General features: G+C 56.3%; 4 protein-coding genes across 5 annotated transcripts; 3 read left to right on the top strand and 1 right to left on the bottom strand.

Annotated features, from left to right (window-relative positions):
* Positions 1-1,724: 1,724 nt before the first annotated feature.
* Positions 1,725-4,238, top strand: IGFALS (insulin like growth factor binding protein acid labile subunit). The gene is made up of 2 exons (XM_065645065.1): positions 1,725-1,740; positions 2,425-4,238. Exons 1-2 carry the CDS (start codon positions 1,725-1,727, stop codon positions 4,236-4,238), a joined length of 1,830 nt encoding a protein of 609 aa, XP_065501137.1.
* Positions 4,239-5,830: 1,592 nt separating this feature from the next.
* On the bottom strand, positions 5,831-10,573 carry NUBP2 (NUBP iron-sulfur cluster assembly factor 2, cytosolic). Its single transcript, XM_065645050.1, has 7 exons — positions 10,550-10,573; positions 9,264-9,382; positions 8,330-8,528; positions 7,837-7,991; positions 7,506-7,616; positions 7,131-7,200; positions 5,831-6,538 (listed from the first exon to the last, which is right to left on the bottom strand). Exons 1-7 carry the CDS (start codon positions 10,566-10,568, stop codon positions 6,393-6,395), a joined length of 819 nt encoding a protein of 272 aa, XP_065501122.1. The 5' UTR covers positions 10,569-10,573; the 3' UTR covers positions 5,831-6,392.
* A 333-nt stretch (positions 10,574-10,906) lies between these two features.
* Positions 10,907-19,512, top strand: SPSB3 (splA/ryanodine receptor domain and SOCS box containing 3). 2 transcript variants are annotated; one of them, XM_065644579.1, is made up of 7 exons: positions 10,907-10,984; positions 12,773-12,921; positions 14,529-14,706; positions 15,449-15,636; positions 17,514-17,616; positions 18,105-18,230; positions 18,534-19,512. In XM_065644579.1, exons 2-7 carry the CDS (start codon positions 12,793-12,795, stop codon positions 18,872-18,874), a joined length of 1,065 nt encoding a protein of 354 aa, XP_065500651.1. In that variant the 5' UTR covers positions 10,907-10,984; positions 12,773-12,792; the 3' UTR covers positions 18,875-19,512. The 2 variants fall into 2 exon arrangements, with proteins under 2 accessions (XP_065500651.1, XP_065500650.1); XM_065644578.1 differs by having other exon boundaries at positions 10,984-11,026.
* A 1,198-nt stretch (positions 19,513-20,710) lies between these two features.
* NME3 (NME/NM23 nucleoside diphosphate kinase 3) lies at positions 20,711-25,437 on the top strand. The gene is made up of 5 exons (XM_065645309.1): positions 20,711-20,811; positions 21,169-21,299; positions 21,807-21,908; positions 22,242-22,354; positions 23,753-25,437. Exons 1-5 carry the CDS (start codon positions 20,766-20,768, stop codon positions 23,868-23,870), a joined length of 510 nt encoding a protein of 169 aa, XP_065501381.1. The 5' UTR covers positions 20,711-20,765; the 3' UTR covers positions 23,871-25,437.
* The last annotated feature ends 776 nt before the right edge of the window (positions 25,438-26,213 follow it).

Raw genomic sequence — 26,213 nt, 5'->3', positions numbered from 1 at the left:
GGCTGTTGGAGGCAGGGATAAACCCGCTCCCAGCCACAGGTAGGGCTCGTTTAAACTTCCCAAAGAGGTTTTGTGGGTTTTGGCTGGCTAGTTCGTGCTGGTTCAGCTCTTTTTAGCTTCCAGATTGATTACACCTTGTGTCAATATGTGCTTAGCGCTTATGAGTGGGTGCATGTATCTCCATCTCTCATTTCTCCCTTCTGATCTATAATTTCCCAGAAGAGATGATTAAAAATAGAGGGGGAGGAGAGCACCTCTCAGGGCCATAAAGAAAGGGAGAAACCAGTGCTTGTGGAAAAGTTGGGTTGCGAGGCTGGAGCCTGGCTGCCTCCCTCCAGTGCCTCTTCCCGTGAGCATGATCCTGCTTCGGCTGGTGAGAACATTGCTTAAAACCCCTCAGGTTAAGTAGTGAAGAGCTGAGCTGTGCCCTGGACAGATGCCAGGCTCCCACGGTGATGAGTGAGGTGGAAGCATGGTGGGGATGCCCATGGTGTAGGGCTGGTGACAGAGAGCATCCCTGTTCTACCTCCACCTCAGAGACAGGCACAGGGAAAACCAGGGGTGGGAAGAGGTTCAGTACCAGTAAAAGATGCCCATTCCTGGAGCCATGGATGTGAACGATGCCAGCCCTGCCCTGGTGCATCTTCAAGGACGAATGGGGATACCAGGGCATTGGGAAGGGTTGGCCACAGCTTTTCCATCCAGCAGCCACCGGCCCACACAGCCCACACTGGGGCAGAAGTGGCTTTTTATTTATTTTCTCTTTCCTGGAAACTGGTAAAAGACTCTGCAAAAGCCATGTTGGATGCTGGTGGGGAAATAATCTGGGACACAGAACGAGGTCACCAGCCTCCCTGGGGTGGTTTTGATGAGCTGCCAGGCAGAGAGGGCAATCCATCAGCCCCTGAGCATCATCTGCTATCATCCCACCACATGGGGGGCTGGCAGAGGAGCTGAGAGATCTTGGCAGCCATCGCCTCCCCAGTGGGACCCGGGCTTTGCTCTTTGCTTCCCCTGTGGCACAAAAGCAATAAGCTGAGAGGTGCTGCACTGCCACCACCATCTCCACCCATGAGGCAGATATACCTGCAGGAGGGGTCTGTGGGTTCAGTCACACGGAGAAGAACTTTTTCCCATTTTCCAACTCATCTCACACTTTCATCACCACAAAACCTTGGGTGTTTCAGCCCACATTCCAGTCAGGGTAATCCTGCCAGTCTGCTGTGCAATATGGATGCTGTGAGCCCCTGTATATTTTTTTCAGGTCCCAATGCCGGGGCTCACCCCAGTGCATCCCCAGCAGGGTGGGTGCTGCTGCCCAGGACCCTCCAGGAGCCAAGGACACAGCCATGGGGCATCCCGTGGGGCTGCTCCCTCCATCCCTGAGTGCTCACTGCCCACCAGATACCACCTCCACCAGGACTGTCCTCACCCAGCACCACTGACCCCACTACAGCCTGTCCTCCTCAGCCTCTCATTTCACCCCTCACTTCCGAAGCTGCAATAAAGGCAGTTACAGACTGGGAGGAGAAGCAAGGAGCCCATCCCAGGTCACGCTTGCCCTGGCCGCACCATTCCAGGGGGCTCAGCCCATGTCCCATCCCAGCACCAGTGGGGTTAAGCCCAGCCAGGCAGGCGGCTGGACGGGCTTCAAGGTGGTTGCTCCATCCATCCCTGCGCAGTCAGCGGGGCCGGAGAGCAGAGAGGGAGTGTTGCCCACCACCATGAGCGCAGGCAAAGGTAAGGCCAGGGGGGTCCCCTCTCTCCCCCAGCCCAGGGGGGACAAGTGGGGCTGGGGGGGAGATGCTACAACTCTGTGGGGGCCTCGCACTCAAGTCATCCTGAGCTTTTCTCCCCTCTCTGCTGCTAATAAGGTATTTTGGGAGCTCCTGTAGCATCTCAGGTCACAAACCTGGACAGGGGTGCAGGGAGGGACAGGGGCTGCAGCACCGAGACCCCTCAGGTCCAGGGAAGAGCAAGTTAAAGGGGGGCAGGTGGGGAGGAAGGAGAGGGGGGCGGCGGTGTTGCAGCTGGCCTTTCCCAAGGGGAGGTGAACACAGAGGGAGGAATTTCAGGGGTCCATGCATCTGAGGGGTCTGAGCTGCGGCAGGAGTGGCGGGACAGTCCCGCGCCCTCTCCCAAAGGCAGATCCAGCCCCTGAAACCTCTTGTAGCTGCCCAGCATGTGCAACGGGCCGTGACTGATCCCTCCATCTACCACCCACTCCCCCTCGGCAGCACAGGCAGCCAGGAGGGTCCAGGGGGCTCCTGGGGAGGGTCCAGGGGGCTCCTGGGGAGGGTCCAGGGGGCTCCTGGGGAGGGTCCAGGGGGCTCCTGGGGAGGGTCCAGGGGGCTCCTGGGGAGGGTCCCAGGGGGCAGCCATCACCCCATGCTGACAGTGCCCCCTTTCCTCTGCACCCCACAGCGGGCGTCACCCTCCTGCTCCCCCTGGTCCTGCTGCTGGCCACTGCCTCCCAGCACCCTGGGGGGGACACCCCAAAGGACCAGGGGGATGTAGACCCCCCACACTGCCCCAGCCCTTGCGCCTGCAGCTTGGATGACTACAGCGAGGAGCTCAATGTCTTCTGCAGTGCCCGCAACCTGACGCGTCTGCCCGAGGATGTGCCCCTCAACGCCAAAGCCCTTTGGCTGGATGGCAATAACTTCACCCTGCTGCCGGCCGCTACCTTCAGGAACCTCTCGGCTCTGGACTTTCTGGACCTGCAGAGCAGCCAGCTGGCTGCTGTGGAGCAGCACGCCTTCCACGGGCTGCGGAGCCTCTACCATCTCCACCTCGAACGCAACCGCCTCAAGCACTTGGCTCCCCACACCTTCCTGCACACCCAGAACCTTGTCTCGCTCAGCCTCAACAACAACTACTTCAGTAAGGTGGAGGAAGGGTTGTTTGCTGGGCTTTCCAACCTCTGGTATCTGAACCTGGGCTGGAACTCACTCGTGGTCCTGCCCGACAAGGTCTTCCATGACTTGCCCAACCTCAGGGAGCTGATCTTGGCTGGGAACAAACTCGCCTACCTCCAGCACCAGCTCTTCTGCAGCCTTACTGAGCTGAAGGAGCTGGACCTAAGCGGGAATGCGCTCAAGGGCATCAAGATCAACATCTTCGTCAAGCTGCAGAAGCTACAGAAGCTGTACCTGAACCACAACCAGATCAATGCCATTGCACCCCGTGCCTTCATGGGCATGAAGTCCCTCCGGTGGTTGGATCTCTCCCACAACCGGCTCATCTCACTGTTTGAGGACACATTTCTGGGCCTCCTGAGCCTGCATGTCCTACGCTTATCCACCAACTCCATCACCAGCCTGAGGCCCAGGACTTTCAAAGACCTCCAGTTCCTGGAGGAGCTGCAGCTGGGGCACAACAGGATCCGGAGCCTGGTGGAAAGGACCTTCGATGGTCTGGGTCAGCTGGAGGTCCTCAGTCTCAACAACAACCAGTTACAAGACATCAGGGCTGGGGCATTCCTGGGGCTGTACAATGTGGCAGTGATGCACTTGTCTGCAAACTGCATCAAGGTTCTCCCTGACTACGTCTTCAAGGGGGTCACCAAGTTGCACAGCCTCCACCTGGAGTACAGCTGCCTTGGCAGGATCCGGGTGAACACTTTCTCCAGCCTGTCCAGCCTGCGGCGACTCTTCTTGCAGCACAACGCCATCTCTGTCATTGAAGACCAAAGCTTCAGTGAACTGCATGAGCTCCTGGAGCTTGACCTCAAGCACAACAGGCTGAGCCATCTCTCGCCCCAGCTCTTTGTAGGTCTGAGCAACCTGGAGTACCTCTTCCTCTCCTCCAACCAGCTCCTGGAGATCTCCCAGGACACCTTCAGCCCACTCCAGAGACTCTTCTGGCTCGACCTCTCTCATAACCAGCTGGAGACGCTGGACAACACCATCATCTCTCCCCTGGCCAACCTGCGGTACCTCAGCCTGAGGAACAACTCGCTGGAGACCTTCTCGGTGGGCTTCCTCTGCTCCTCCTTCGCCCTGGAGCAGCTGTGGCTGGGGGGCAATAATTGGCACTGCAACTGCTCCCTGAAGGGCCTGCGGGACTTCTCCCTGCAGCACCCTGTGGTGGTCCCACGCTTTGTGCAGTCTGTGGCCGAGGGGGACGATGCCCATGTCCCCATCTACACCTACAACAACCTCACCTGCCTTCACCCCCCAGCCGTGGCAGGCCTGGACCTCCGTGACACCACCGAGGACAGCTTTGCTCACTGTTGACGTGCACTGGCCCTTCCCAAGGGACACGCCACTTCCTGGCCATGGCTCCTCACCTGCCACCTCCCTGGCCCTGTCCCCAGCTTGCCAGGGCAGCAGCAGGAGCTCCGGCTCCATGGCCACCCCAGGTTAGCCCAGCGTTACCACCACCTCCAGCTGCCCATCTTGGTGCTGCCGCAGCAAGGAGAGCTGTGCCCAGGCAACACTGGGTGGGCACCAGCTTTCTAGGCTTCAAACTGAAATATTTCAGTCCTTTAACATTTAAATAGCAGCCCCTGGGTCAGTGCAGCCGCTTCCAGCTCCTGTCAGGAGCACAAGCATCTCTGAGCCTCCGGGATGGGGGAAAGCTGCACCCCCAGCCTGGAGCCCTCCCCATGGTGAGGGACATCCCTGCTGGGGCCAGGACTCATCAGTAGGACAAAGCAAAGCATCTTCCTGCCAAGAAGCAGCTGGGAAATCCTAAAAGGCCCCCCTGAGCTCCTCAGTAGGTCTAGGGAAGGGGGCAGATGACTTGCTTCACTCATTCCTTGCACTGGCAGGTGTAGGCAGGACGCAGAAAGCTGCACACGTCACTTACCTGATAAATCGTAGCAGACAAATAAACCTTTGGAGCTATCGCAACCCATCTTGTAAGTATGTTTTTTCCAAAGCACATGCTGCACCCGGCTGGGCCTTCTTATCGGAGCCCCTCAGGGCTGGCAGATGCAGGGTGAAGGGCACAGGCTCCCCAGGGTGCTGGAGGAGTTTGCAGCAAGTTTTCTGTAAGCCCTGGGGGGGTGACACATGCCCAGGGAGGGAGTGAGAGGTGCCGGCCATCCCACAGAAGCCAACAGCCCGGTCAGACTCCAGCCCCGCTGCTCAGCTCTCCAAATCCCAGATAAGTGACCAAAGGTCAAACAAAAGTTTCCAGGAAAGTTGCACATGGGAAAACCTGGTCAGGTGCGAGTCCTCGCTGTGGGCACAGCACGAACAGGGACAGATGCTCCTCCTGCTCACCTCCAAACAATGGCTGCCAGCCATAATCCAGTTTGGTTCGTAGAAATCTGAGATTTCCCCTTTCCTCTCGAGAACAGCACTGCAAGAACAAGTCCTGAGCCTGGAGAGGGCACTCAGGCAGGAGGGGCTCAGAGTCCAGGAAGGAGGGAAATTAGACGAAGGATACCACCTTCATTTACTTCCCCAGCTTAACTCCAGCCTGCAAGAACAGGGCAGGTCCTGCGGGAGCAGGAGCTCTGGGGCCATTGAAGGAGGTTCAAGGGAACAGGACGCCCGGAGCAATGAAGCAGGAGCCACCCGGGGACACGGAGGAGCCCCATGTGTGGCAGGACTGTGGAGAACAGCTGTGGTAAAGCATCCTGCAAAGGACAGCCAGGGCCTGCTTTCAGCAAGACGAGGGACTGGCAGGATCTTGAAGCAGGGGTGGAAGGAGGAAAGATTTAGCTGAACTCCAGCAAGGAAATGAGGTGAACAGCAGGAAATACCTGGATGTACGTGAAGTGCTTGTAACACCATGACTCACAGCTACAAGGAGGCCTGAAGCCGCAGAAAAATGCAAGTCACAGACATGGATTTTAAGAAAGGCATTTACTGTCTGAAACTTTTAAAAATATTCCTGAGTCACGATAACCCCCAGCAGATCAAACAAGGCCTCAAACAAGGCAGGATGCAGACCTCAGACAGGTGGCCAATCTCCTAAAGATGTTTTCCTCACACAAAGCACATGCCATGCCCTCATCAGCCCATCAGGAACCAGCAACGTGAGACATCAGAGCGCGGCAGCCTGGCTTGGGTCCACGTCAGGGCGCCCAGCATGAACGCACCAGCCACCGAACCAAGTACCATATGATCCGTCATGCAAGAACGGCAGTAGGAGAAGGCAGCAGCACATGGAACCATGATCCAGATGGTCAGTGCCGTTTGGGTTCAGCGAGGGAAAAAACAGTCGATGGTGTTTGCCATTGTCGCTGCATCAGGTGATCATCAGATCCAGGAGGATAGAGCGGCACTGAGGCTGTGCTCACCCCTCCCTCTGGTGCCCCCACTGAGACAGTTTTATAGTTAAACAGTTTCTGCATCCCCCTTCCTCACCAGCACGGGCTCCTGGTGGTGCTGCTGGACCAGCGGCTCAGCCAGCAAGAGTCCTGCTCCGTGCCCTCCTCAGGAGCTCGGCTGTGACATACCGTCCAAGATCTGCTGGGCAATGTGAGCCAAGGCAGGGAAGGCAGCACTCTTGGGAAACTCTCGGATGAAATCTCTGCCTTCCTCCAAGCTCTGGCTGAGTTGGGGGTCCAGGGGAACACAGCCTGGGGGACAGGAGGAACAGGGAGAGTGACTTGCTCATCGTAAGGCAAAGGCCTGGAGTTGGGATTGAAGAAATACCCTGCCAGAGTCATCTCCAGGAGAAGCGATGGGAAATAGAGCAACCACCAGCCTCACTGAGTGCTCCAGGAGCTACTTCTCACCTGCGACTGCTCCCTCTGGGCCCAAGACCCCCTCTCACAGCGCTTCTCAGGACACTCTCACCCCTGATCCCACCCCTGTCTGGAGGGCAGGGTTCAGCCCTCAGCCCCCATTTCTCAGGGAGGCTCCAGAGCACTTCAGGATGGCTCTTGTGCACCTTCAGGCTTGCTCATTCTGTCACCATAACGTCAGCGGCCAGTGCAGACTGCTGATCGTCACTGCCTCTGCTCCAGTGGGGCCAGACACCCACTCTGAGCAGCTTGCACGGCTGAGAAACAAAGCGATAACCGCACCTTGCCTCTCAGCGGGTGCCAGGGGCTTGCAGAGACCTGGAGCACAGCCTGCCTGACCTGTGACGCTGCATCCCTCCACTCAAGCACCTCCACAGAGACATCCCCTCTAACTACAGAGAGCTCTGCTCAAGAGGCCACTCACCTAGGAAGGGGACCCCAGCGTGCTTGGCCAGCTCTTCACCTCCCCCTTTGGAAAAGATGTTTGTGCACTCCTGAAGGAGGAAGAGCAGAAGCAGTTGAGTCACAAACCCCAGAGCCCTGCACAACAGGGCAGGTACTGCCTGCACGTGAGCAAAGCCCGTTCCCTCCACCTTCCAGCCTCAGGGCACTGCCTTTACCCTGTCCTTCCCCAGCTCTCTTCAGGAAAGCAGAGCCAGTGGCTTCTTCCAAAGCCAACATGCAGCAGCTCCTCATCTCCCTGGCTGACAGCATCACCTTCATGGTATTTGCTGATTTTGCCACCTGAGGCACCGCATCCTACAACACCCTGATGTGACCAAGAACCCAAGAAACCCACCGAGCAGTGCGGGCAGACGAAGCCGCTCATGTTTTCCACGATGCCAAGAACTCGTAAGCCTGTCTTCTTACAGAATGTCAGCTCTCGCCTCACATCTCCCACAGCCACGGCCTGTGGGAGAGAGCAGGGGAGGTCAGGGGTGTCTGTCTGTCCAGACAGACTGTGGGTCTGGAGCAGACATGCACCAAATGACAGGTAGATATGTAGAACAAACAGCCATGGACAGGTCTGTGCAAACACCCACCCTGGGGTGCATATTCTCCCCCAAAACCATGTCCAGAGGCAGGAGTCTGCCTGGGAACTCCAGCGCAGCCCCGGCTGGCTGCCCTACCTGGGGCGTTGTGACCAGGATTGCTCCAAGTGGCTTGTAGGGCCGCAAGGCCTCCACCGTGGAGATGTGCTCGTCAGATGTGCCTGGTGGAGTGTCCACAATGAGGAAGTCCAGGTCCCCCCAGGCCACGTCAGCAACAAATTGTTTGATTAAAGCTATGGAAATAAAAAAGGCAGGAAAAAAAAATGAAAACTAAACCAGGTTTCAGCAGGTGCCCTGGGAGCTGTGGCCCAGGCAGGGCAGGGGTCAGGAGGCAGCCTGTGTGATAAGGGCTTGGGGAGAGATGGTAGAGCTATCTGTCAGCACGTGAGATGTACTCTCCCCATCCAAGTGATCTGAACCCACTCCTGAAGAATAGGAGCCTTGTTCCTCCAAGGAATGACCTGCCCAGAAAAGCCTGGCCCTCAGCAGGAGCCAGCACCATCTCCAGGAGGGTTCACAGGAGGTTCCTAGCACTGGAAAGTGGCTACCGACAGCAAAACCCAACTGTTACCATTTTTCTTGGGTCCTCTCCACACCACAGCATCATCCGGCTTCTCCAGCAGGAAGCCGATGGACATGAGTGAGATGCTCTTGTCTTGGTCCACAAAGACGGGGACCCAGCCGCTGTCACATTGGTGCACGTCGTTGTCCTGTACCCTGAACATGCGGGGTATGCTGGGGCCACACAGGTCCACGTCCAGGATCCCCACCTGCAGGCGAGGAGGCAGAGCCCTTCAGACAGGGCTGAGCACCGCAGTAGCACCCGGTGCGCTCCTTCCTGGGGCAGGGGGAGGCAATGCCCAAATTTCAGCTGCTCACAACACTTTACAGAAGGGACTCTCTAGCTTAGCAGCTAGATTTGAAACACAAAGAACTGCTCTCCCTGTCTCCTTCCCTGTGAGGAGCATCTCCTGGCTATTTCCAGGCACTTTGGGGAAATCTTTCTGCCAGACACCTGTCAGGATCCAAGTGGCATTGGCTCCACAGAGCCTCTAAAAAAAAAAAAAAAACCAAACCAAACCCAAACCCAAAAAAACAAGCCTGGGGAATTAAGCTCATCTCATGCCCATACCATTCCTCTTTGTCCTCATCATAATGCCACCCTTCAGCTCACCTGCTTCACTCCACAAAGGGAGTGTGTGTTACACCACAAACCAGCCAAGTCATTTTTTGGTGCCTTGGCTTTGAAAACAACAATACCAGTGAACCTTGAATGGTTTGAGTCTCTTGGATGAAGGGGAAGTGAACTGCAGTTAAATGCAAGGGATCAAGCAAGCATAGAAAAAAAGAAACACTTGAGCTGCTACAACAAACAGCATTTTCACACAAAGGATCTATATGTTGCCCACACAGGACACATGTATATAAAGGATAAGCAAAACCCAGCCCAGCTGGAGGCTGGGAAGGAGAAGATGGAGCCCAGCAGCCCACAGACCCTCGTTCACCTTCTTCCCAGAGTGCCGCAGCGACAGAGCCAGCTCAGTGGAGATGGTGCTCTTCCCCACGCCGCCCTTCCCGGAGAGCACCAGCAGGATGTGCCGCACCCCAGCCAGGTTGCTTCTCTCTGGGAGGAACGAGAACAGCAACAAGGCATCATAGTCCCTCTTGGTGTAAACCGGCAGCATCTGACGGGTCAGTGCAGAGACACGGGTCCCTGCTGAGGGTGACAGTGGCCATCACCACTCCGAGAAGTCTGGTTTAAGTGTAAGGGAGATGGAGAGAAGAGATGGATGTGCCAGAGCCCTTTTGCCATCAGAAAAGGGATAATAAGAGCAATGACAGAAAACAGTCTGTGGGAAGTAAAGGCTTTGTCCTGATGACTGAAGGGACGATTAGGCAAAGCAATAAACACCCACAGGGCCTCGTCACGCTGTGCCTACACCCGGTTCAGCCCAAGCCCTCTCAAGGAATGGCTGGGAAGCTGTTGGTGAGGTCAGGCCCTTGGTGTTTCCTTCCTCCATGCCACACTGGTCACCTCCCTGTGGTCCCATGCTCCGCTCCAGCCCTTCCACTGTTTCTCACTGTGCTGCCAGTGCTGCTCAGGCCTCCACTTTGGGCTCAGCTGCCACATCCCATCACTGCTGAGCTGAGAACAGGGAATGCTTATGGCTGGTTCCCCAGCTTGGGGCTACACAGGCGGGAGAGGGTCAGACCCGGTGCTCTGGCCACAGCTGAGCAAACACCACCCACCAGGCCCCGCGTTCCCAGGTGCCCTGTCACTACCGGCCACTGACTCACAGCGCCAGCCCCGGCCCGGCCCCGCCGCTCCGGCATCACACCGGCACGGAGACCAGCCGCATGGAGCCCACAACCACCATGGCGGACCTCATCCGCATCTCCACCGACGGTAACGGCGCCCGGTCCTGATAACGGGGAGGGTGGGAAGAAAGGGGACCGGGGCGGGGAGATGGAGCCCCGCCGGGGGGTGCTCCCGGGAGACCGGCCCGCTGACAGCGGCAGCCCCACACCAGGCCCGCTTTCTCGGCATTGCCCGCTGCAGGAGCCAGGCCCGGGCCTCCGGCAAGGCCCAGCGCCACCCGCCGGTAACTGGGCCCCGCTGCCTCGGGGCCTCAGCCCAAGCACCGCGGAGCTACCCTCACCGGGACCCGAGCCCCAGCGCCATAGCACTCGGCCAGGCCCGGTCACCCTGGAATCCTCCCACCCCACATACGGCCAGTTCCGGCCCAGTGGCACCGAGGAACCACCAGGTCGCGGCCCCATCACCGCTCACCCCCTGCCACTGCCTCCATGCTGCTACCCGGCACGGCCTGCTTCCGCCTTCCGCCGCGTTGAAGCCCCACCCACCAAGACTGGCAGGCACCATCCCCAATCGCGAGCCGTGCTCTCACCGAGGACCCATCCCTCCAGGCTTCGCAGCCAATCCAACCCTCTGAACTCCCCCGTCGACAGCCAATGGGCTTAGCGTTTTCCCTCTACGATGCGCACTCGCCTTCGGCAGTGCCGCCCAATGGCGCGCCTCCCCAAGGATTGACGCACGGCCCAGCCAGTGGCCCCGGGCTTTCCTCAGGCGCTGCCCCCTCCCTCCTCCTTCAGCTGTGAGCGACAGGGCGATGAGCCATTGGCGAGGAGGCGTGGTGCGGATGTAGCCAATGGGCGCCTGGAGGGCGGTGTCGAGAGGGGATTGTTTATGTACCGGGAGGGAAAAGTAGGTCAGAGCGCGGCGGCGGGGCCGGGCCGCGGGGCCTCGGTGGGTTGGGACGGGTAGGGCAGGTGGGCCGGGGCGCGGGTGGGACCCGGAGGCTGAATCCCGAGGCCTGGGCACCGCTGGGACAGGCCAGGCCAGGCCGGGATGCACGGCCCAAGCGCGGCGGCCTGGTCCTGTTGGGCCTTATCTGCGCGGGCCGGCCGGGCCGGGGCTCCGCTGCCCCGCTGCCTGCCCTCTGGCGGGGCCGCTTGCCCCTGAGGCCAGGCCGGGGCCGTCAGGGAGAGGGGACCGGGCCGCGGCTTCTCACCGTGATGAGCCCTTTGGGCTGCAGGTTTCCCACCCCGCTCGGTGCTGGGCAAGCGCTGCCCCAGCGAGCGGGGCTGGCCGGGCCGGGGGCTCCGTGCAGGGCCCGGAGCACTGTCACGGTGGCGGGAAGCCCTGCGGCAGCTCCTGGGGCTGCCCGTCGGGGTCAGCTGTTGGGCCGAAGTGCAGAGGAGCGGGTGGGACCCGATTGGCAGGTGCTGTGCTGCTGTGGGTGCTGGGGAAGAGGGGGGTTGTGGCGTGGTTTTCAGTTATTTCCCAACGTGGTTGTGTATAGCAGAGGTGAGAGCCCCCTGATCTCGGCGGGTGGGATGCTCAGAGCTCTTCAGAGCATCCATTGGCACCTGCACAACCGGCTGTGGCTTGGCCTGTCCCTCTGCTGGAGCTCCTGGGCCGCCAGGGACTGAGGTGCAGGAGGAGCAGGGATGGGTGCTGTGTGGTGCACACTGGGATGGGGCTGACACCCCGCACGTTTGCAGGGTTTGTGTGTGCTCAAGGCTGACCTGCTGCACCCCGGGGACGCACTGAAGTGGGTGTGCAGAGCAGGGAGGCAGCTGGAGAGGCTGAGCAGGGAGTTCAAGGGATTGGGAGGGGGGTCACAGCCCTGTGGGTGCCTCTTAGTGGGAAGTATTTTTCTGTAAAGATCAGCTTTGAGGGAAATGATATTAGGTGTTGAGGTTCTCCTCTCACATCCAGTGTAACGCTCCCCTGTGGTGGCTGGGAACTGGTGGGGTCTGTCAGGCTGTAAGCAGGGAAGGAGCTGGTGGAAATCTGCTGCTTATTAGCACCCCTGCTTCAGTCGGGAGATAGGCAGCTGCTTTGCTTCTGTCTGTTACGCTTGAGGCAAGTTAGGACAGGTCTGTGAAAAGGCTGGTTTCCTTTCAGTGAGAAAGAAAGCGGTCTCTCCCCCACTCCAAAGGCTGAGAGCAAAGTCTTTTCTAAGCAGGCATTTGCCTGGAGGTGGACAAACAGCCTGTCCTACAGACAAACAGACAGCTGGGCCGTGCAGAGCAGTGGAGACAGCTGAGCAGGGCAACTGGAGCCCAGGCAGCTGCTGCAAGGTGACCAGGTGCCAGGGAGGCTGTTCCTTGGTGACTGACAGTCCTGACACTCTCCAGGCCACCGGTGGGAGGTAGATGCTGGATCCATTTGCTGCAGAGGGAGCTGCTGCTGCTGCTGGGTCTTGGGAGCATTTCTGGCGGCCGGTTGAACACCTGGGCTCGGGGAGAAGTTGACTCTGCATGGAGAAAGATGTTAAAGTTTGCAGGGGCTTGTGATGCAGGATGATCTTATTTTGCATCAGTTTATCCATTGGTGGGACCTGTGCAGATGTGGTTCATGTTGATCTCTTCCTGGGGGGGCTATGGTGACCTGGGGGAGGCTGCTTCAGAGGCCAGAGCCCGGTGAACGGTGGGTGAAAGTGGGACGTAGCCACTGTGTGTAACCTCCTATCCCTCACTCCCCCAGCTTACCTCTCTCAGAACAGCATGGCGCGACGCACACGGAGCAGCAGGGCCTGGCACTTTGTCCTGAGTGGGGTGCGGCGCGAGGCGGACACCCGGGCGGTCGCCTTGGCCACTGGTGCACGTGGCTGGGGCTACGACTCTGATGGGCAGGTAGGCTGGTGCTCAGGTGGCTCTGAAACGACACGAGGGAACTTTCCTCTCCCCTGACAGCAGGCACTTACTTAAGGTCTAAGCAGCTAGTACTTGAGCATGCAGAACTGGCCAAAATCACAAAAGACTTAATAAAATGTACAGGCCATCTAATGAGCCTCCTCCAAGCTCTAGCTTGGGGCTCCCAGCACATCTTCCCAAGGCAGACAAGGCAAAGCTGCCTGTGGTCCGCCCCCCAGTCATGCATCACAGCTCTATGTTGTGTCAGTAGCTGAGCCAGGGAGCTGATCGGTACTAAGCGAAATGCATTTTTAAATATATAAAGTGTGCGTGTCGTATATAAAGTACATACAATGTTTTTTAAAATACTATTTTTTAAGTAGTCATCTAAAGATGTGTTTAAACTGGCTCAGTTCTCCAGTCTGGCTCGCTGTATGGCTGTGCTAACTTCTGGTCTTTGTGTGGCTGGTAGATGGTGGCGGAGGGAGTAGGGCTGCTTGAGTCTTTTTCTCTGCAGTCAGAGTAGCTTTTTGTTTCTGCAGTAATGGGAATGACCAGATTTCTATATAGCAGTAGTTAGGAAGGGCAAATGAAAGACAGAAATCAGGGTTTTTAATCTGCAGGCTGGAGAAGGAGGAGTGGGCAGTACATAAATAAGCCTGAGTCATTTGCAGTCCCACTGTCTTAGGCAGCTACAAGAACATGAGTTTAAAGGATTTTTGTCTTCAAATACTGCTTACAAAGTCTGCCATGGGGGTCAATAATGAGCAGATACACCTGACTGGCATGTAAACCCAGAGTAAGTCACTGCAAGCTGTGGTAAGATACTCAATTAGGTGACAACAAGCCTCCCAAAACACAGGGAGTGAGATGAGGCTTTGACTCTTAGAGCATGCAGTGCAGGGACACTTTGGTCTCTTTGCACTTGGGAATAGTAAATCAAGTTTTTGTTTTCATGCATGAAAGTAAACAAAAGCCTTTTAATCCTTCCATAGGTGCCCTGTGGGCCTGTCTGCAGCACTGGCTGGTGTGAGGAGCAGCAGCCGTACTGCTTAACTGGTTCCCCTTTGTTCTGTCCTCTCCTCTGCATGGCCTCCTGTCCCTTTTCCTCCTCATCTTGTTTGCCTCTCTCTCTCCTCTGGCAGCTCCCATGCTCTCAAGAGTGCTGATTTTCAGCCGTGTGCTCTGCTTTTGTGATGCCTTGGCTGGAGTCTCCAACTGGCTGTAACCTGCCCATTGAAAACTGTAGCTTTAGCACAGAGTTTGCTTAAAAATGTTTGTATTAGACTTGGACTGTCACACTACTTGCCTGCTGTGACAGCTCCTTGCCCCTGGAAGGCACAATGAACTGAGTAGGTCTCTGCAGCTCAGACAGATTGCTGGCCAGGTCCCAAAGCAGAGTAATTTGACTGGCACAGCCCCTTGCTTCCCAGTGTGGTGGGCCAGGCCAGGCCACAGTGCAGCTGTGCCACCACTGACTCCCACACGAGCCTGGGGACCTCCCCGCACAGCTCTGCGGCATGCCAGAGCTTGCTGACCTCTGCCAGCCCAGCTCCCCGAGCCTGGGGGATGTTCAGTAGTGACCGTTCCTCCACTCTCCTCGGCAGCACAGCGACTCGGATTCGGAGCCAGAATTCTCCTCCCTCTCACCCTCCATCCCAAGCGCCATCCCTGTGACCGGAGAGTCCTACTGCAACTGTGAGAACCAGAGTGAAGCGCCCTACTGCTCCAGCCTGCATGCCCTCCACCGCGTCAAGGACTGCCAGTGCGGCGAGGAGGATGAGTGTAAGGAAGGGGCTCCCCAGCTGCCTGCCGTAGTCCTTTGGGGTTTGAGGTGGGTGCAGTCCTGGCCTGGTGGCATGGACTGCACTCCTGCACTGATCCTTCGCTTTCCATGGGGACCCTTATCTCTGTCCCAGTGTGCAGTGCTCCTTTATATCTCAAGGCTGTATAGAATGTAGCAAGATGTTTCAAGGGTTAAGTGCTGAACTTGTTAACACATCAGCATTCACCTCTGGGGACCTGCTTTCAGATCTGGCTGAGGCCACAAGTGAAACCAGCCCTTGTGGTTACAGCTCTCTTGCCGCTGATCCCTGGTATGGCTGGCAGGGTGTGTGGCCGGGGTGCTCGGAGCAGAGGGGAGAGGCAGGCAGAGGGTGGGCTTGGGCTGGCTGAGAAAGCCCGTGGTGTAGCGGAGCTACCCCGTGAGCCTATGAGAAGCGTGGGAAAGAAAGAGGCTCTGCCTGGGTCTGTGGAGGCTCATGTTGGCCAAAATGGGGACTGGTTAATGCTGACAGCTTGGGGTTAGGGACACTGAACTGTCCCTGGTGGGACACTGCAGAATAGTTCAGGCCTCAAACAACCCTCTAATATGCACAGCTTATGATTTACCCTCTTATAAGGTAAAAAAAAAAGTAAATAAAAACGCCGACAGGCCTTAAAAATAAATGTCCATGTGTGCCTTGGCTTGGGGATGGCTGCCTGAGGGCCTTTGCCCATCCTTGTCCCCTCTCTGCTTCTTGAGCAGATTTCGACTGGGTGTGGGACGACCTGAATAAGTCGACGGCCACCCTGCTGAGCTGCGACAACCGCAAGGTGAACTTCCACATGGAGTACAGCTGCGGCACTGCCGCCATCCGCGGGAACAAAGAGCTGGCAGACGGGCAGCACTTCTGGGAGATCAAGATGACCTCCCCGGTCTATGGCACAGACATGGTATGTGGGGCAGAGTTGCTTATGGGCACAGAGAAATGTCTAGTGTTCTTTGGACGGGGACTGGGAGAATGGAGTACTGCCTGCTGGAGGAGATCATCAGGTTTGAGGTCATCTAAGGAACCTGACTGTGTACAAGTCCATGAGACCTGATGGTCTCATCCACGAGTCCTGAGGGAACTGGTAGATGAAGTTGCTAAGCCACTATCCATCATACGTGAAAAGTTGTGGCAGGCTGGTGAAGTTCCCAGTGACTGGAAAAGGGGAAACATAACCCCCACTTGTAAAAAGGGAAAAAGGAAGACCTGAGGATCTACAGGCCTGTCAGTCTCACCTCTGTGCCTGGTAAAATCATTAAGCAGGTCCTCCTGGAAACTAAGCTGAGGCACACGGAAAACACAGAGGTGACTAGTGACAGCCAGCATGGCTTCACTAAGGGCAAATTGTGTCTGACAAATTTGGCGGACTTCTATGACGGGGTTACAGCATTGGTGGATAAGGGAAGAGCAACTGACATCATCTACCTGGGCTTGTGCAAAGCATTCAGTGCTGCTCCACACAACATCCTTGGTTCTAGAATGGAGAGACATGGGTTTGACGGGTGGACCACTTGGTGGATAAGGGCTGGATGGTCCCACTCAAAGAGTTGCAGTCAACGGCTTGATGTCCAAGTGGAGACCAGTGACGAGTGGTGTTCCTCAGGGCTCTGCACTGGGACCAGTATTAACATCTCTATCGGAAATGTGGATAGTGGGATCAAGTGCACCCTCAGCAAGTTTGCAGATGACACCAAGCTGAGTGGGGTGGCCGACACACTGGAGGGAAGGGAAGGCATCCAGAGGGACCTAGACAGGCTTGTGAGGTGGGCCTTTGTGAACCTCCTGAAGTTCAACAAAGCCAAGTGCAAGGTCCTGCTCATAGGTGATGCCAGAAATGGATACAGACAGACTGGGGGGATGAAGGGATTGAGAGCAGCCCTGAGAAGAAGGACTTGGGGGTGCTGGTGGCTGAAAAAAGCTGGACATGACCTAGCAATGTGCGCTTGCAGCCCAGAAGGCCAAATAATTTCCTGGGCTGCATCAAAAGCACTGTGGCCAGCAGGTTGAGGGACGAGATTCTGCCCCTCTGCTCTGGTGAGACCCCACCTGCAATTGGAGCTGTGGGGTCCTCAGCACAGCAAAGACCTGTTGGAGCAGGGCCAGAGGAGGTCACAAAAATGATCTGAGACTGGAACAGCTCTGCTGTGGGAACAAGCTGTGAGAGTTGGGGTTGTTCAGCCTGGAGAAGAGAAGGCTCTGTGGAGACCTGATTGCGGCCTTTCAGTACCCAAAGCGGGGCCTACAAGAAAGCTGGAGGGAGACTTTTTGCAAGGGAATGTAGTTTTTGGATGAGGCGTTATGCCTTTAAAGTCAAAGAGAGTAGATTTAGGTTAGATATAAGGAAGAAATTCTTTACTGTGAGGGTGGCGAAGCACTGGAACAGGCTGCTCGGAGAAGGCATTGATGCCCCATCCCTGGAAGTGTTCAAGACCAGGCTGGACAGGGCTTTGAGCAACCTGGTCTAGTGGAACGTGTCCCTTCTCATGGCACAGGGTTTGGAACTAGATGGTCTTTTAAAGTCTATTCCAACCCAAACCATTTTTTGAACAGGACAGCAAGCTTTTCCAGCAGTTCAGCTGGGCCTCCTCACTTGGGAAAAGGAACTGGAGCTGAGAGCCTTCAGCTCCGGCATGAAGCCTCTGACTTAGCTTAACTAAAACCTCTGGGCATTTTGGACCGTGCCAAGAAAAGGAGGGGAGAGCCGGAGGTGGAGTCTCGGTTGTGTTTTGTTACTTGCAAGCACGCTAAGCTTGTGCTCTTCTTCCTGGCCTTGCCTCCCAGATGGTGGGAATTGGGACATCAGATGTGAATCTGGACAAGTACCGCCACACCTTCTGCAGCCTGCTGGGCAAGGATGAGGACAGCTGGGGACTGTCCTACACAGGTAACGCAGGCAGGGCAGTGGCAGAGGGTAGGATGGTTGGAAAGGCAACAGCGGGCCTAAACCTTGTCCTAAGAGAGAGAGAATTAAATGGTCTGAATGGGACTGAGGCCAAAAAGGCCACCAGCCTGTGAGTCCCCTTGTTAAGGAGAACCAGAGCGGCTGCCTGTAGCTGCAGCGCTTGGAGTGTCTCGCCTTGGCTGCATTTTGCAGAGCCCTTAGAATGGGTGCGTGAACCCCCCTGGGTGCTGGGGTGGCTGGTTGCACATTGCTGACTGGGGGTTTCAGTGCCACTGCCTGTGCTCTGGTATTGCAAAGCCTCAACTTTCACCTTTTCATTGCCACTCTGGGGTGAGTGGGCAGGGATCAGGCATGCAGGGATTTTTTTAGGCACTGAGCAAGGCTGTGCCAGTGAGAACTTGGAGTGCGGGAGTTGGGATGAATTTGTGGAGTGCAGGCTTTCCACTGAATGCCGTTACTTCTGTTTTAAGGGCTACTGCATCACAAGGGAGACAAAATAAGCTTCTCTTCAAGGTTTGGCCAAGGTTCCATCATTGGGGTGCACTTGGACACGTGGCACGGGACACTCACGTTCTTCAAAAACCGCAAGTGCATTGGTAAGAGTGAGGGCAGCTGCTGCAGGGAGCGGGCAGAAGGGCTGGGGGGGAGCAGCACAGCTTTGGCTGAACTCAGTCTGGCTGCAGCAGGGCTGCTGGAGAAAACATTGGTGAAGTAGAAGACCAAAGCATGAAGCGAGTGGGAGGAAGGCTAAACTTGGTTTTTAATAGGTTGGGATTTCAAAAGTCTGTTTTCCAAGCACTTTCCAACAGCTCTGTAGTTAATATGATCAGGATAGCTGGGAGGAGTGAGGTCACCTCATCAAAACTAATGCAAAAGCCCCTTGATGCTGTCCCCCACAGGAGTTGCAGCCACAAAGCTGCAGAACAAGAAGTTTTATCCCATGGTGTGCTCGACAGCAGCCAAGAGCAGCATGAAGGTGATCCGCTCCTGCGCCAGCTGCACGTCTCTCCAGTATCTCTGCTGTTACCGCTTGCGCCAGCTCCTGCCCGACTACGTGGACACGCTGGAGGTGCTGCCGTTGCCACCGGGACTCAAGCAGGTGCTACACAACAAACTGGGGTGGGTCTTGAGCATGAACTATAGCACGTCAAAGCCTTCCTCCTCCTCGGGAAGCGACTCAGACAGCTCCTGTGGCTCAGATGCAGAGGCCTGCCAAAGGAAGAGGTGCAGGAGGACATAATGTCTCTGCAGATGAACTGCTCTGAGGGAGTTGGGTGGGGTTTTGTTCTGCCGCCTGCAAGGGCTGGCCGGGCCTGATGCACCTCTTTCTTCATGGGGACTCCATTTCTACTCGTTTGCAAAGATTTCTCTTAAGTGGTTGGAAATCTTTAGCCTAAACATCCATCACATGCATAGAAAACGCCTGTAGACTTACAGAGGTTCCAGCTCTGTGAAACTGGTAAACTGCAGCCAAATATCTGGGCTTTGTCTCCTGAGTTACTATCAAAGCCATCACCTCTTCCCGAAGGATCCCTCTTCTTTGCAGACTCTCAGCAGGGCCAAGATTTAAGGTGCCCTCTCGGTTTCACAGCGTACTCGACTCTAGTCAAATAACGGACTTGACTCATCAAAATACAAAATCAAAGACTGGCCCCCTCCTCCTAACTGCTGTTTGTTGGTTTGGTATCTGCGATGAACTCGGCACACTGCGGGGCATGATCTTGTAGCAGTGCGTGGGGAAACAGATTCCTAGAGCTGCATCTGCATCGCTGTTGTGAAAGAGCGGTTACTTAAACGAGCCAAGCTCTTGAGCTCCCCATGACTTTAATTGCTTTGCATGTTGGCTCCTCCTGCTTTTCCTCTATCAAAGACTGTATTAAACTGTAATAATAAAAGTAGAAACTGTCTTTTGTTCCTCTGATGGCCCTTGAAGGCAGGAATCTGAAGGTACTTGTCAAAAATAGCCATGTTAGCACGGCCACTGGCCTTTTCCTCTGCTCCTATTACAAACCTGCAAAGGTTCTGGTAAAGCTATTCGCACCACGGTAATTCCTTGCTGAGCCACACAACTCAGTGCCTTTCTTTCTCACATCATCAATCTTTAAGTGAAGCTGGCATAAAAGGGCCTGGGGATGTTAGTTGACAGAACATGAGCCAGCAGTGTGCCCAGTTGCCTAAAAAGGCCAACAGCATCCTGGCTTGTACCAGCACTTATGTGGCCAGCAGGACCAGGGCAGTGACTGTCCCCCTGTACTCAGCACTGATGAGGCTGTACCTCAAATAATGGGTTCAGTTTTGGGCCCCTTACTACAAGACCTTGAGGTGCTGGAGCAAGTTCAGAGAAGGGAACGGAGCTGGTGAAGGGGCTGGAGCACAAGTGTGATGGGAGCGGCTGAGGGAGCTGGGGGGTTCAGCCTGGAGAACAGAAGCTGAGGGGAGACCTTCTGATCTCTGAACTGCCTGAAAGGAGTTTGGAGCCAGGGGGGGTCGGGCTCTGCTCCCCAGGAACAAGCACCAGGACCAGAGGAAACGGCCTCAAGTTGCGCCAGGGGAGGTTGAGGTTGGATCTGGGGAACAATTTCTTCCCCAAAGGGCTGTGGGGCATTGGAACAGGCTGCCCAGGGAAGTGGTGGAGTCACCATCCCCGGAGGGGATGTGTAGATGTGGCTCTTGGGGACATGTCTTAGTGCCAGTTTTAGGTTAATGCTTGGACTCCATAATCTTGAGGGTCTCTTCCAACCAAAATGATTCTGTGATTCTATGGCTCTCGCTTCTCTGGTGCCAGGCTCTGAATGAGATCCTTAGTGCGGCAGGACAGGCTCTGTCACCCGCCCGCACCCGTGCTGCAGCTGAAGGAACAGCCTCGCTGGGCTGCTGCTCCCCAGGAGCTCGCTCAGGTATCGGCAGTCGAAGGCAGAACTTTCCGCCCGGGACCGCGCCGCTCGCTCCCGCCATGGGAAGCGCCAGCCCCGCCCGTTGCCATGGGAGCGGCGGCAGCGACCCCGCTCTCGGCCCCGCCGCTCCTCGACCCCAGCACGATCGTTCCGCCGGGGGCGGGTGTGGGGCCGGCCCGAGGGCGCTGAGAGCGCGGGGCGGGGCAGGGGCGCGGCCCCTTTAAGAGCGGCGCCGCCATGATCTGCCTGGTGCTGGGCCTCTTCGCCGGCCTCTTCCAGAGCGGTGCGAGCTGGGGCGGGACCCCTGTTCCCCCGCGCTTGAGGGGCTGGGCCGGGCCCCCCCGTTCCCCCCGAGGCTGAGAGCCCGGGGCCGGGTTCCCCCTTGTCCGCCCCGCGGCTGAGGGGCCGGGCCGGTCTCCCTTTGTTGCCCCCCTTCCGCGACCGCGGGCTCGGGGCCGGCAAAGACCCCTCCCTTGTTCCCCACCGCCCGCTGTTGAAGCCTGGGGCTGGGCAGGGACTCCCTCCTCTTCCCCTTCCCGGTGGCTGAGGGCCCGGGGCCGGGTCGGTACCCGCTTTTCCCTCCGCGGCTGAGGGCCCGGGTTGGGCTCCTTCCCCCCTCACGCCTCCCCTCTCCCCGCAGCCTGCAGCGGAGCCAACGAACGCACCTTCGTGGCCATCAAACCGGACGGGGTCCAGCGACACCTGGTCGGGGAGATCATCCGGCGGTTCGAGAGGAAGGGCCTGCAGCTGGTGGGGCTGAAGCTGCTGCAGGTGAGCGGCCTGGCCAGGGCTGCCGGAGCTGGGGGGTCACTTGGTGTCAAGGGGGCCAGGTGGGAGCAAAGCCTGTGCGGCTCTGCAGACCCCGGCTCTGCTGGTGAATCCCAGGGGGTTTCTGCTTGTCCCCCAGCTTGTACAGCCTGCTCTTGCAATTCAGGCAGCAGGTCCTTGCAGGTCAGAGGGCTGCTGGCACCCAGGTGCCTACACTGCTTCTGGAGGGTGATTCCCGCTGTGCAGATCATGCCTGCCCTTCGCTGTCCATACTCCAGGGCTGTGTTGCTGTGCTAAGCTAGCTGGTGTTGCTCCTCTGACCCAGAAACTTCTCCCCTCCCTATGTCAGGCCTCAGCAAAGCAAAGCCATTTCACTCCTGGAAGTGAGTGTCTGTCCAGGAGCTTAATTGGAACATGTCCTATCCAGCTTTAATCACCTCCCTCAGGTGTAGACCTTGCCCAAATTGCACCCACTCAGAGCAGACTAAGCTTTATGCTCTTTGTGCTCAGGCCTCAGAGGAGCTGCTGAAAGAGCACTACATCGCCCTTCGTGACCGTCCCTTCTACAGCCAGCTGGTGAAGTACATGAGCTCTGGGCCTGTCGTGGCCATGGTGAGTGCGAGTGCTGGCCAGGTCCTCATGAACCAAGGAACAGAAAGTAAGTGCAAAGAATAAGAGGCATTGGCTTATGGTACAATGAAAACAAGCTGGCCTCTCTCTTCAGAGGGTCTCTTAAAGCTGTACTGAATTGCAGGGGCATTTTCTGAAATAAATTAAATCCAGAGACAGTTTTAATTATTTTCCAAAATCAATTTTTGAAGACTATTTACAGAGAGATCCTTTCCTGTCTCTCGCCCAGGTGGATCAGGTGGGGAACTTTGAGGACAGATGATAGGACCTGCTAGGGGAGTGGTGGAAGCTGATTCTTGTTTTGCCATCACATAGGTCTGGCAGGGCCTGGATGTGGTCAAGACAGTTCGCATGATGATTGGGGAGACTGACCCAGCCGAATCCAGGCCTGGCACCATCCGAGGAGACTTCTGCATTGAAGTCAGCAAGTGAGAGCTTTGGTTTTTTGTTCCCTCAGTATTTCTGGGCATCCCGTCTCGGCCTTCCTGTGCAAGGCCTGCCTGAGCCACGTGAATCTGTATCCACAGAGCAGAGCTTCTCCCTTCTGTGCTCAGATCAGAGCTGACAGCCTGCAGAGCAGCTCTGGCAGGAGGAGCTGACTCTCTGCCTCCAGGGCTGGCTTAGCCAAAAGGAAGAGCCTGGGTTTGTGTCTTTCCTGCCTCCTGAGGCCTCCTCTGCCGCAAGCAGATGGGGGTTTGCTTGTCTGTTGCTCTGGAGAATCAGGACTGTCGGGCTGTGAAGGAGCCCTCTAAGCCCCTTCCTGGGAGAGCAGGGCACCTGGAGAACTGCTTCAGCTCCACTGGGCATCCGAGTCAGTAACGAAAGCCAAGCAGGAGCTCTCTGTGCCTTATGGCTCTTCACTGGTGAAGATCTGCTGGCTGTGACCTTGGGTGGCTGCAGCCTGGCTGGTGGTAGACACTGCTTTTATGGAACCCTCCTGGGTTAGGTGTCTGTTCTGTGGTATCAGATACCAAACCTGCTGCAGTGGGCCTTCTTTGACAGATGAAGGGGGGGAAATCTGGGGGCAAAACTTGTGGCCTCACCTGGAGCACTGTGTGCAGTTCTGGGCACCACAGGATAAAAAAAGGTATGAAGCTATGGGAGAGTGCCCAGAAGAAAGCTACAAAGTTGGTGAAGGGTTTGGAGAGGAAGCCATATGAGGAGCGGCTATAGTCACTTGGTTTGTTCAGCCTGGAGAAGAGGAGACTAAGGGGAGACCTCATTGTGGTCTACAGCTTCCTCACAAGGGTAGGAGGAAGGGCAGGTGCTGAGCTCCTCTGTCTGGTGACCAATGACAGAACCTGAGGGAATGGCAAGATGATGTGCCAGGGGAGGTTTAGGTTGGACATTAGGAAAAGGTTCTTCACCCAGAGGGTGCTGGAGCACTGGAACAGGTTCCCCAGGGAGGTGTCACGGCCCCAAGCCTGACAGTGTTCAAGAAGAGTCTGGACAATGTCCTCAGACACACGGTGTGAACTGTGGAGTTGTCATATGCAGGGACAGGAGTTGGACTCGATGATCCTTGTGGGCCCCTTCCAATTCAGGACATTCTATGATTCTATGAAGCAAATGGCTCCTCATCACAGGAGGAAGGAGTGCAGGGAACTGGCAGCTTCTCCACATCCATGACCTAAGCCATGTTCAGTGTAACCACAAACAGCCCCTGAGCAGGAAGGATAGGGCCTGTGCTGTGGGGAAGAATATCACAGGATGTAACCGGCTCAATCGGTATAATTAATTGTCAAGATGAAACTTTCCAAACTGCAGCTTCCCTCTCCCACCTTTCTCTGCTTGGAGCTGGCTGATCCTTCTCTTCTTCCCTACAGGAATGTGATCCATGGCAGCGACTCGGTTGAGAGTGCCCGACAGGAGATCTCCCTCTGGTTCCACCCGGAGGAGCTGACTTGCTGGGAGGACACAGCCGAGCACTGGATCTATGCGTGAGAAGCGCGGCCCGAGGGCAGTATGTGTTCCTGAGTGGGCACAGGGCTTTTCCATCCATTTCATCGCAGCTGCCTGGGCTGGTTGTGGATCCTGCTGCAGCATCATGTGCTGTGGGAGTGTCTGTTCTGCGTGTGGATGGAGGGGTCCTGGGAGCTGGTCTCTGTGTGTAACCCTGTGGTTCAGCTCCCTGTGATAGCAGCTATTTCTTTTTTTCTCTCTCTGCTATAGTAAGTAGCTGGTGCTTTTGCTCTGTTTGCTGCAGCATCTTAAATCCCAAGTAGCTCAGGTTGATTTATTGAAGCAAAAACTGGGCTCTGTGCCCGTTCCTGTGTGTTCTTAGACCTGCCTGGCACAGGAGAACGCGTGCTTCTCACCACTGGGAGAGACGCTCTGGTCACTACAAAGTCATGTGATTGATATCATCTACCTGCATTTCTACAAGGTTCTTCACCAAGGGCTCTTAAAGAATTCAGCTGCTATGGAACAAGGGGGAAAGTTGCCCTGTGGGGCAGGAGCTTGTTCCAAGAGAAAGAATGCAGGACAGGACGAACCACTCTCTCTGCCTTGGTGGAAGTGCTGTGTGCCGGGGCTGGCACAAATTCACTTGGCTTCAGACATGATTAGCGAGTCTGTGGAAGGACGATTCACCAAATGCTGTTAAACACACAGTTTCTCTTGCTTTGGTTCCTGGCTATGGCTGCTGGGAGCACGGAAGCAGCTTCTCTGGTTCTGTGGGCTTCTGCTGCTGGCTGCCTGGCCCTGGCCTGACCCAGCTCGGTCAGTCTCCTGCTGTACCTCCACGAGGACTGATGTGCTAGTGAAGCTGCAGCGCTGTGCAAACTACAGGGATAGAAGGGAGTGAGGTGAAGAAGGATTTGTAGACTTGGGGCTCAGGAAGGACTAGGAGGACTATTTAGTCCTCTGTTGTGTGCAGTGCAGGCTGTGGAGTCCTGGCACTGAGCTCTGGGAGATCTCAAGATCTTTCTTGTCTGGTTGTGGAGTTTCGCTGCTGGGATGGTTTCTGGACCAGCTGGACACCACCTTGAACCTGCTGTGAGCTGCCCCTGTAACATCAAACTTCTCTGAGCTGTGTTGTGTCTTAGCTCCCTGTGCAGCCTTGCTGGAACGTAAGGGCAGGGACAGCAACGCTGCACCTGCTGTAGAACAGGCATGGTTAAACCCAGGGAATGAGGTCCCCCAGGGCTCTCCTCCATGTAGGCTGAGGTGTTTTGCCCATGCCCTAAAAGCCTGTCTCTCTCCCTGGCTACCCAGCTTTGCAGCTGCTGGGGAATGAGTGCAGCTCTCCAGGGGCAGAGAGGAAATTCACCCCTGCTCCCGGCTGGCCCTGTGGCTGCTGGGGCTGAGCCAGGAAGCACCAACACTGACACAGGAACGAGCACTAAGGGGACAGAGATTTTTTAGCTGCCCCACTGCCGCAGTCAGAGCTCCTCCTGCCCTTGAGGCCTTCTCCAGGTAGCTGGTTAAAACTCTTGAGTATGTGACGGATTCTGTTTGTTCCCATCACTCACCCATGTGCTTTTTCGTAATAAACTCTGCAGTCCAATCATCTCTCCCACTGGTTATTTCCCCAAGGACTGAGAGGGCAGAGCGGGTGGTGGCTGATGCCTGGGTGCCTTTTGGTGTGCCGAGGGGGATGTGAGCAAGTGTTGGTGGCAAAGAAGCATTGCTTATGCTGGGTTGCCACTCACTGCTCTGCTGCTGCCATCTTGCCACATGATGGGTGGCACCTGTGGTGGAGCGCAGCCTGGGGCAGGGCCATGGCAGAAACTGTCAGAAGCAGAAACTGCCAAAAGCAGAAACTGCCTTTTGATCCTCTTATGGCCCTTGAAGGCAGGAATCTGAAGGCACTTGTCAAAAATAGCCATGCTAGCACAGCTACCAGCCTGGAGGGATGTTTTAAATGCAACACTCGCGCGTCCAGTCTTGAGGAGGTGAAGCAGTGAAGAGTGCCCGGCCTCTGCCCTGGGGAGGGTTCTTGTGCTTTGCTCTGAAACTCCAGCCTGGCTGGGATGGATCTTCAGCAGAGCCAGAGAAAAGCCACAGCACCAGGCTGTGAACTGGTGAATTGTGAACTGTGAACTCCACGGGCTCTGATGCTCCTGTAGGGCTGGATACCAATGCCATTGCCGTCCTTGCGTTTTCTGATCTTGTTTGCTGATTATTTAGATCTGAGCTGGTGCCATTAGCCAAGTGCAAAAGGGTATCAGGAAGTGGAAGAGAGTGGGTATAAATAGGATGGGAAATGGCTTCTACCTGTCTTCCCCATGAGTCTCCTTCCCAGCACGGTCACTGGGAACACAGAGCTCCTGCCTCTTCCCCTCG

This window comes from Caloenas nicobarica, chromosome 14 (assembly GCF_036013445.1).
Source record: "Caloenas nicobarica isolate bCalNic1 chromosome 14, bCalNic1.hap1, whole genome shotgun sequence".
NCBI classification, from domain to species: domain Eukaryota; kingdom Metazoa; phylum Chordata; class Aves; order Columbiformes; family Columbidae; genus Caloenas; species Caloenas nicobarica.
Note: the sequence above shows the minus strand (reverse complement) of the source record. Positions and strands in the feature narration are given on the sequence as shown.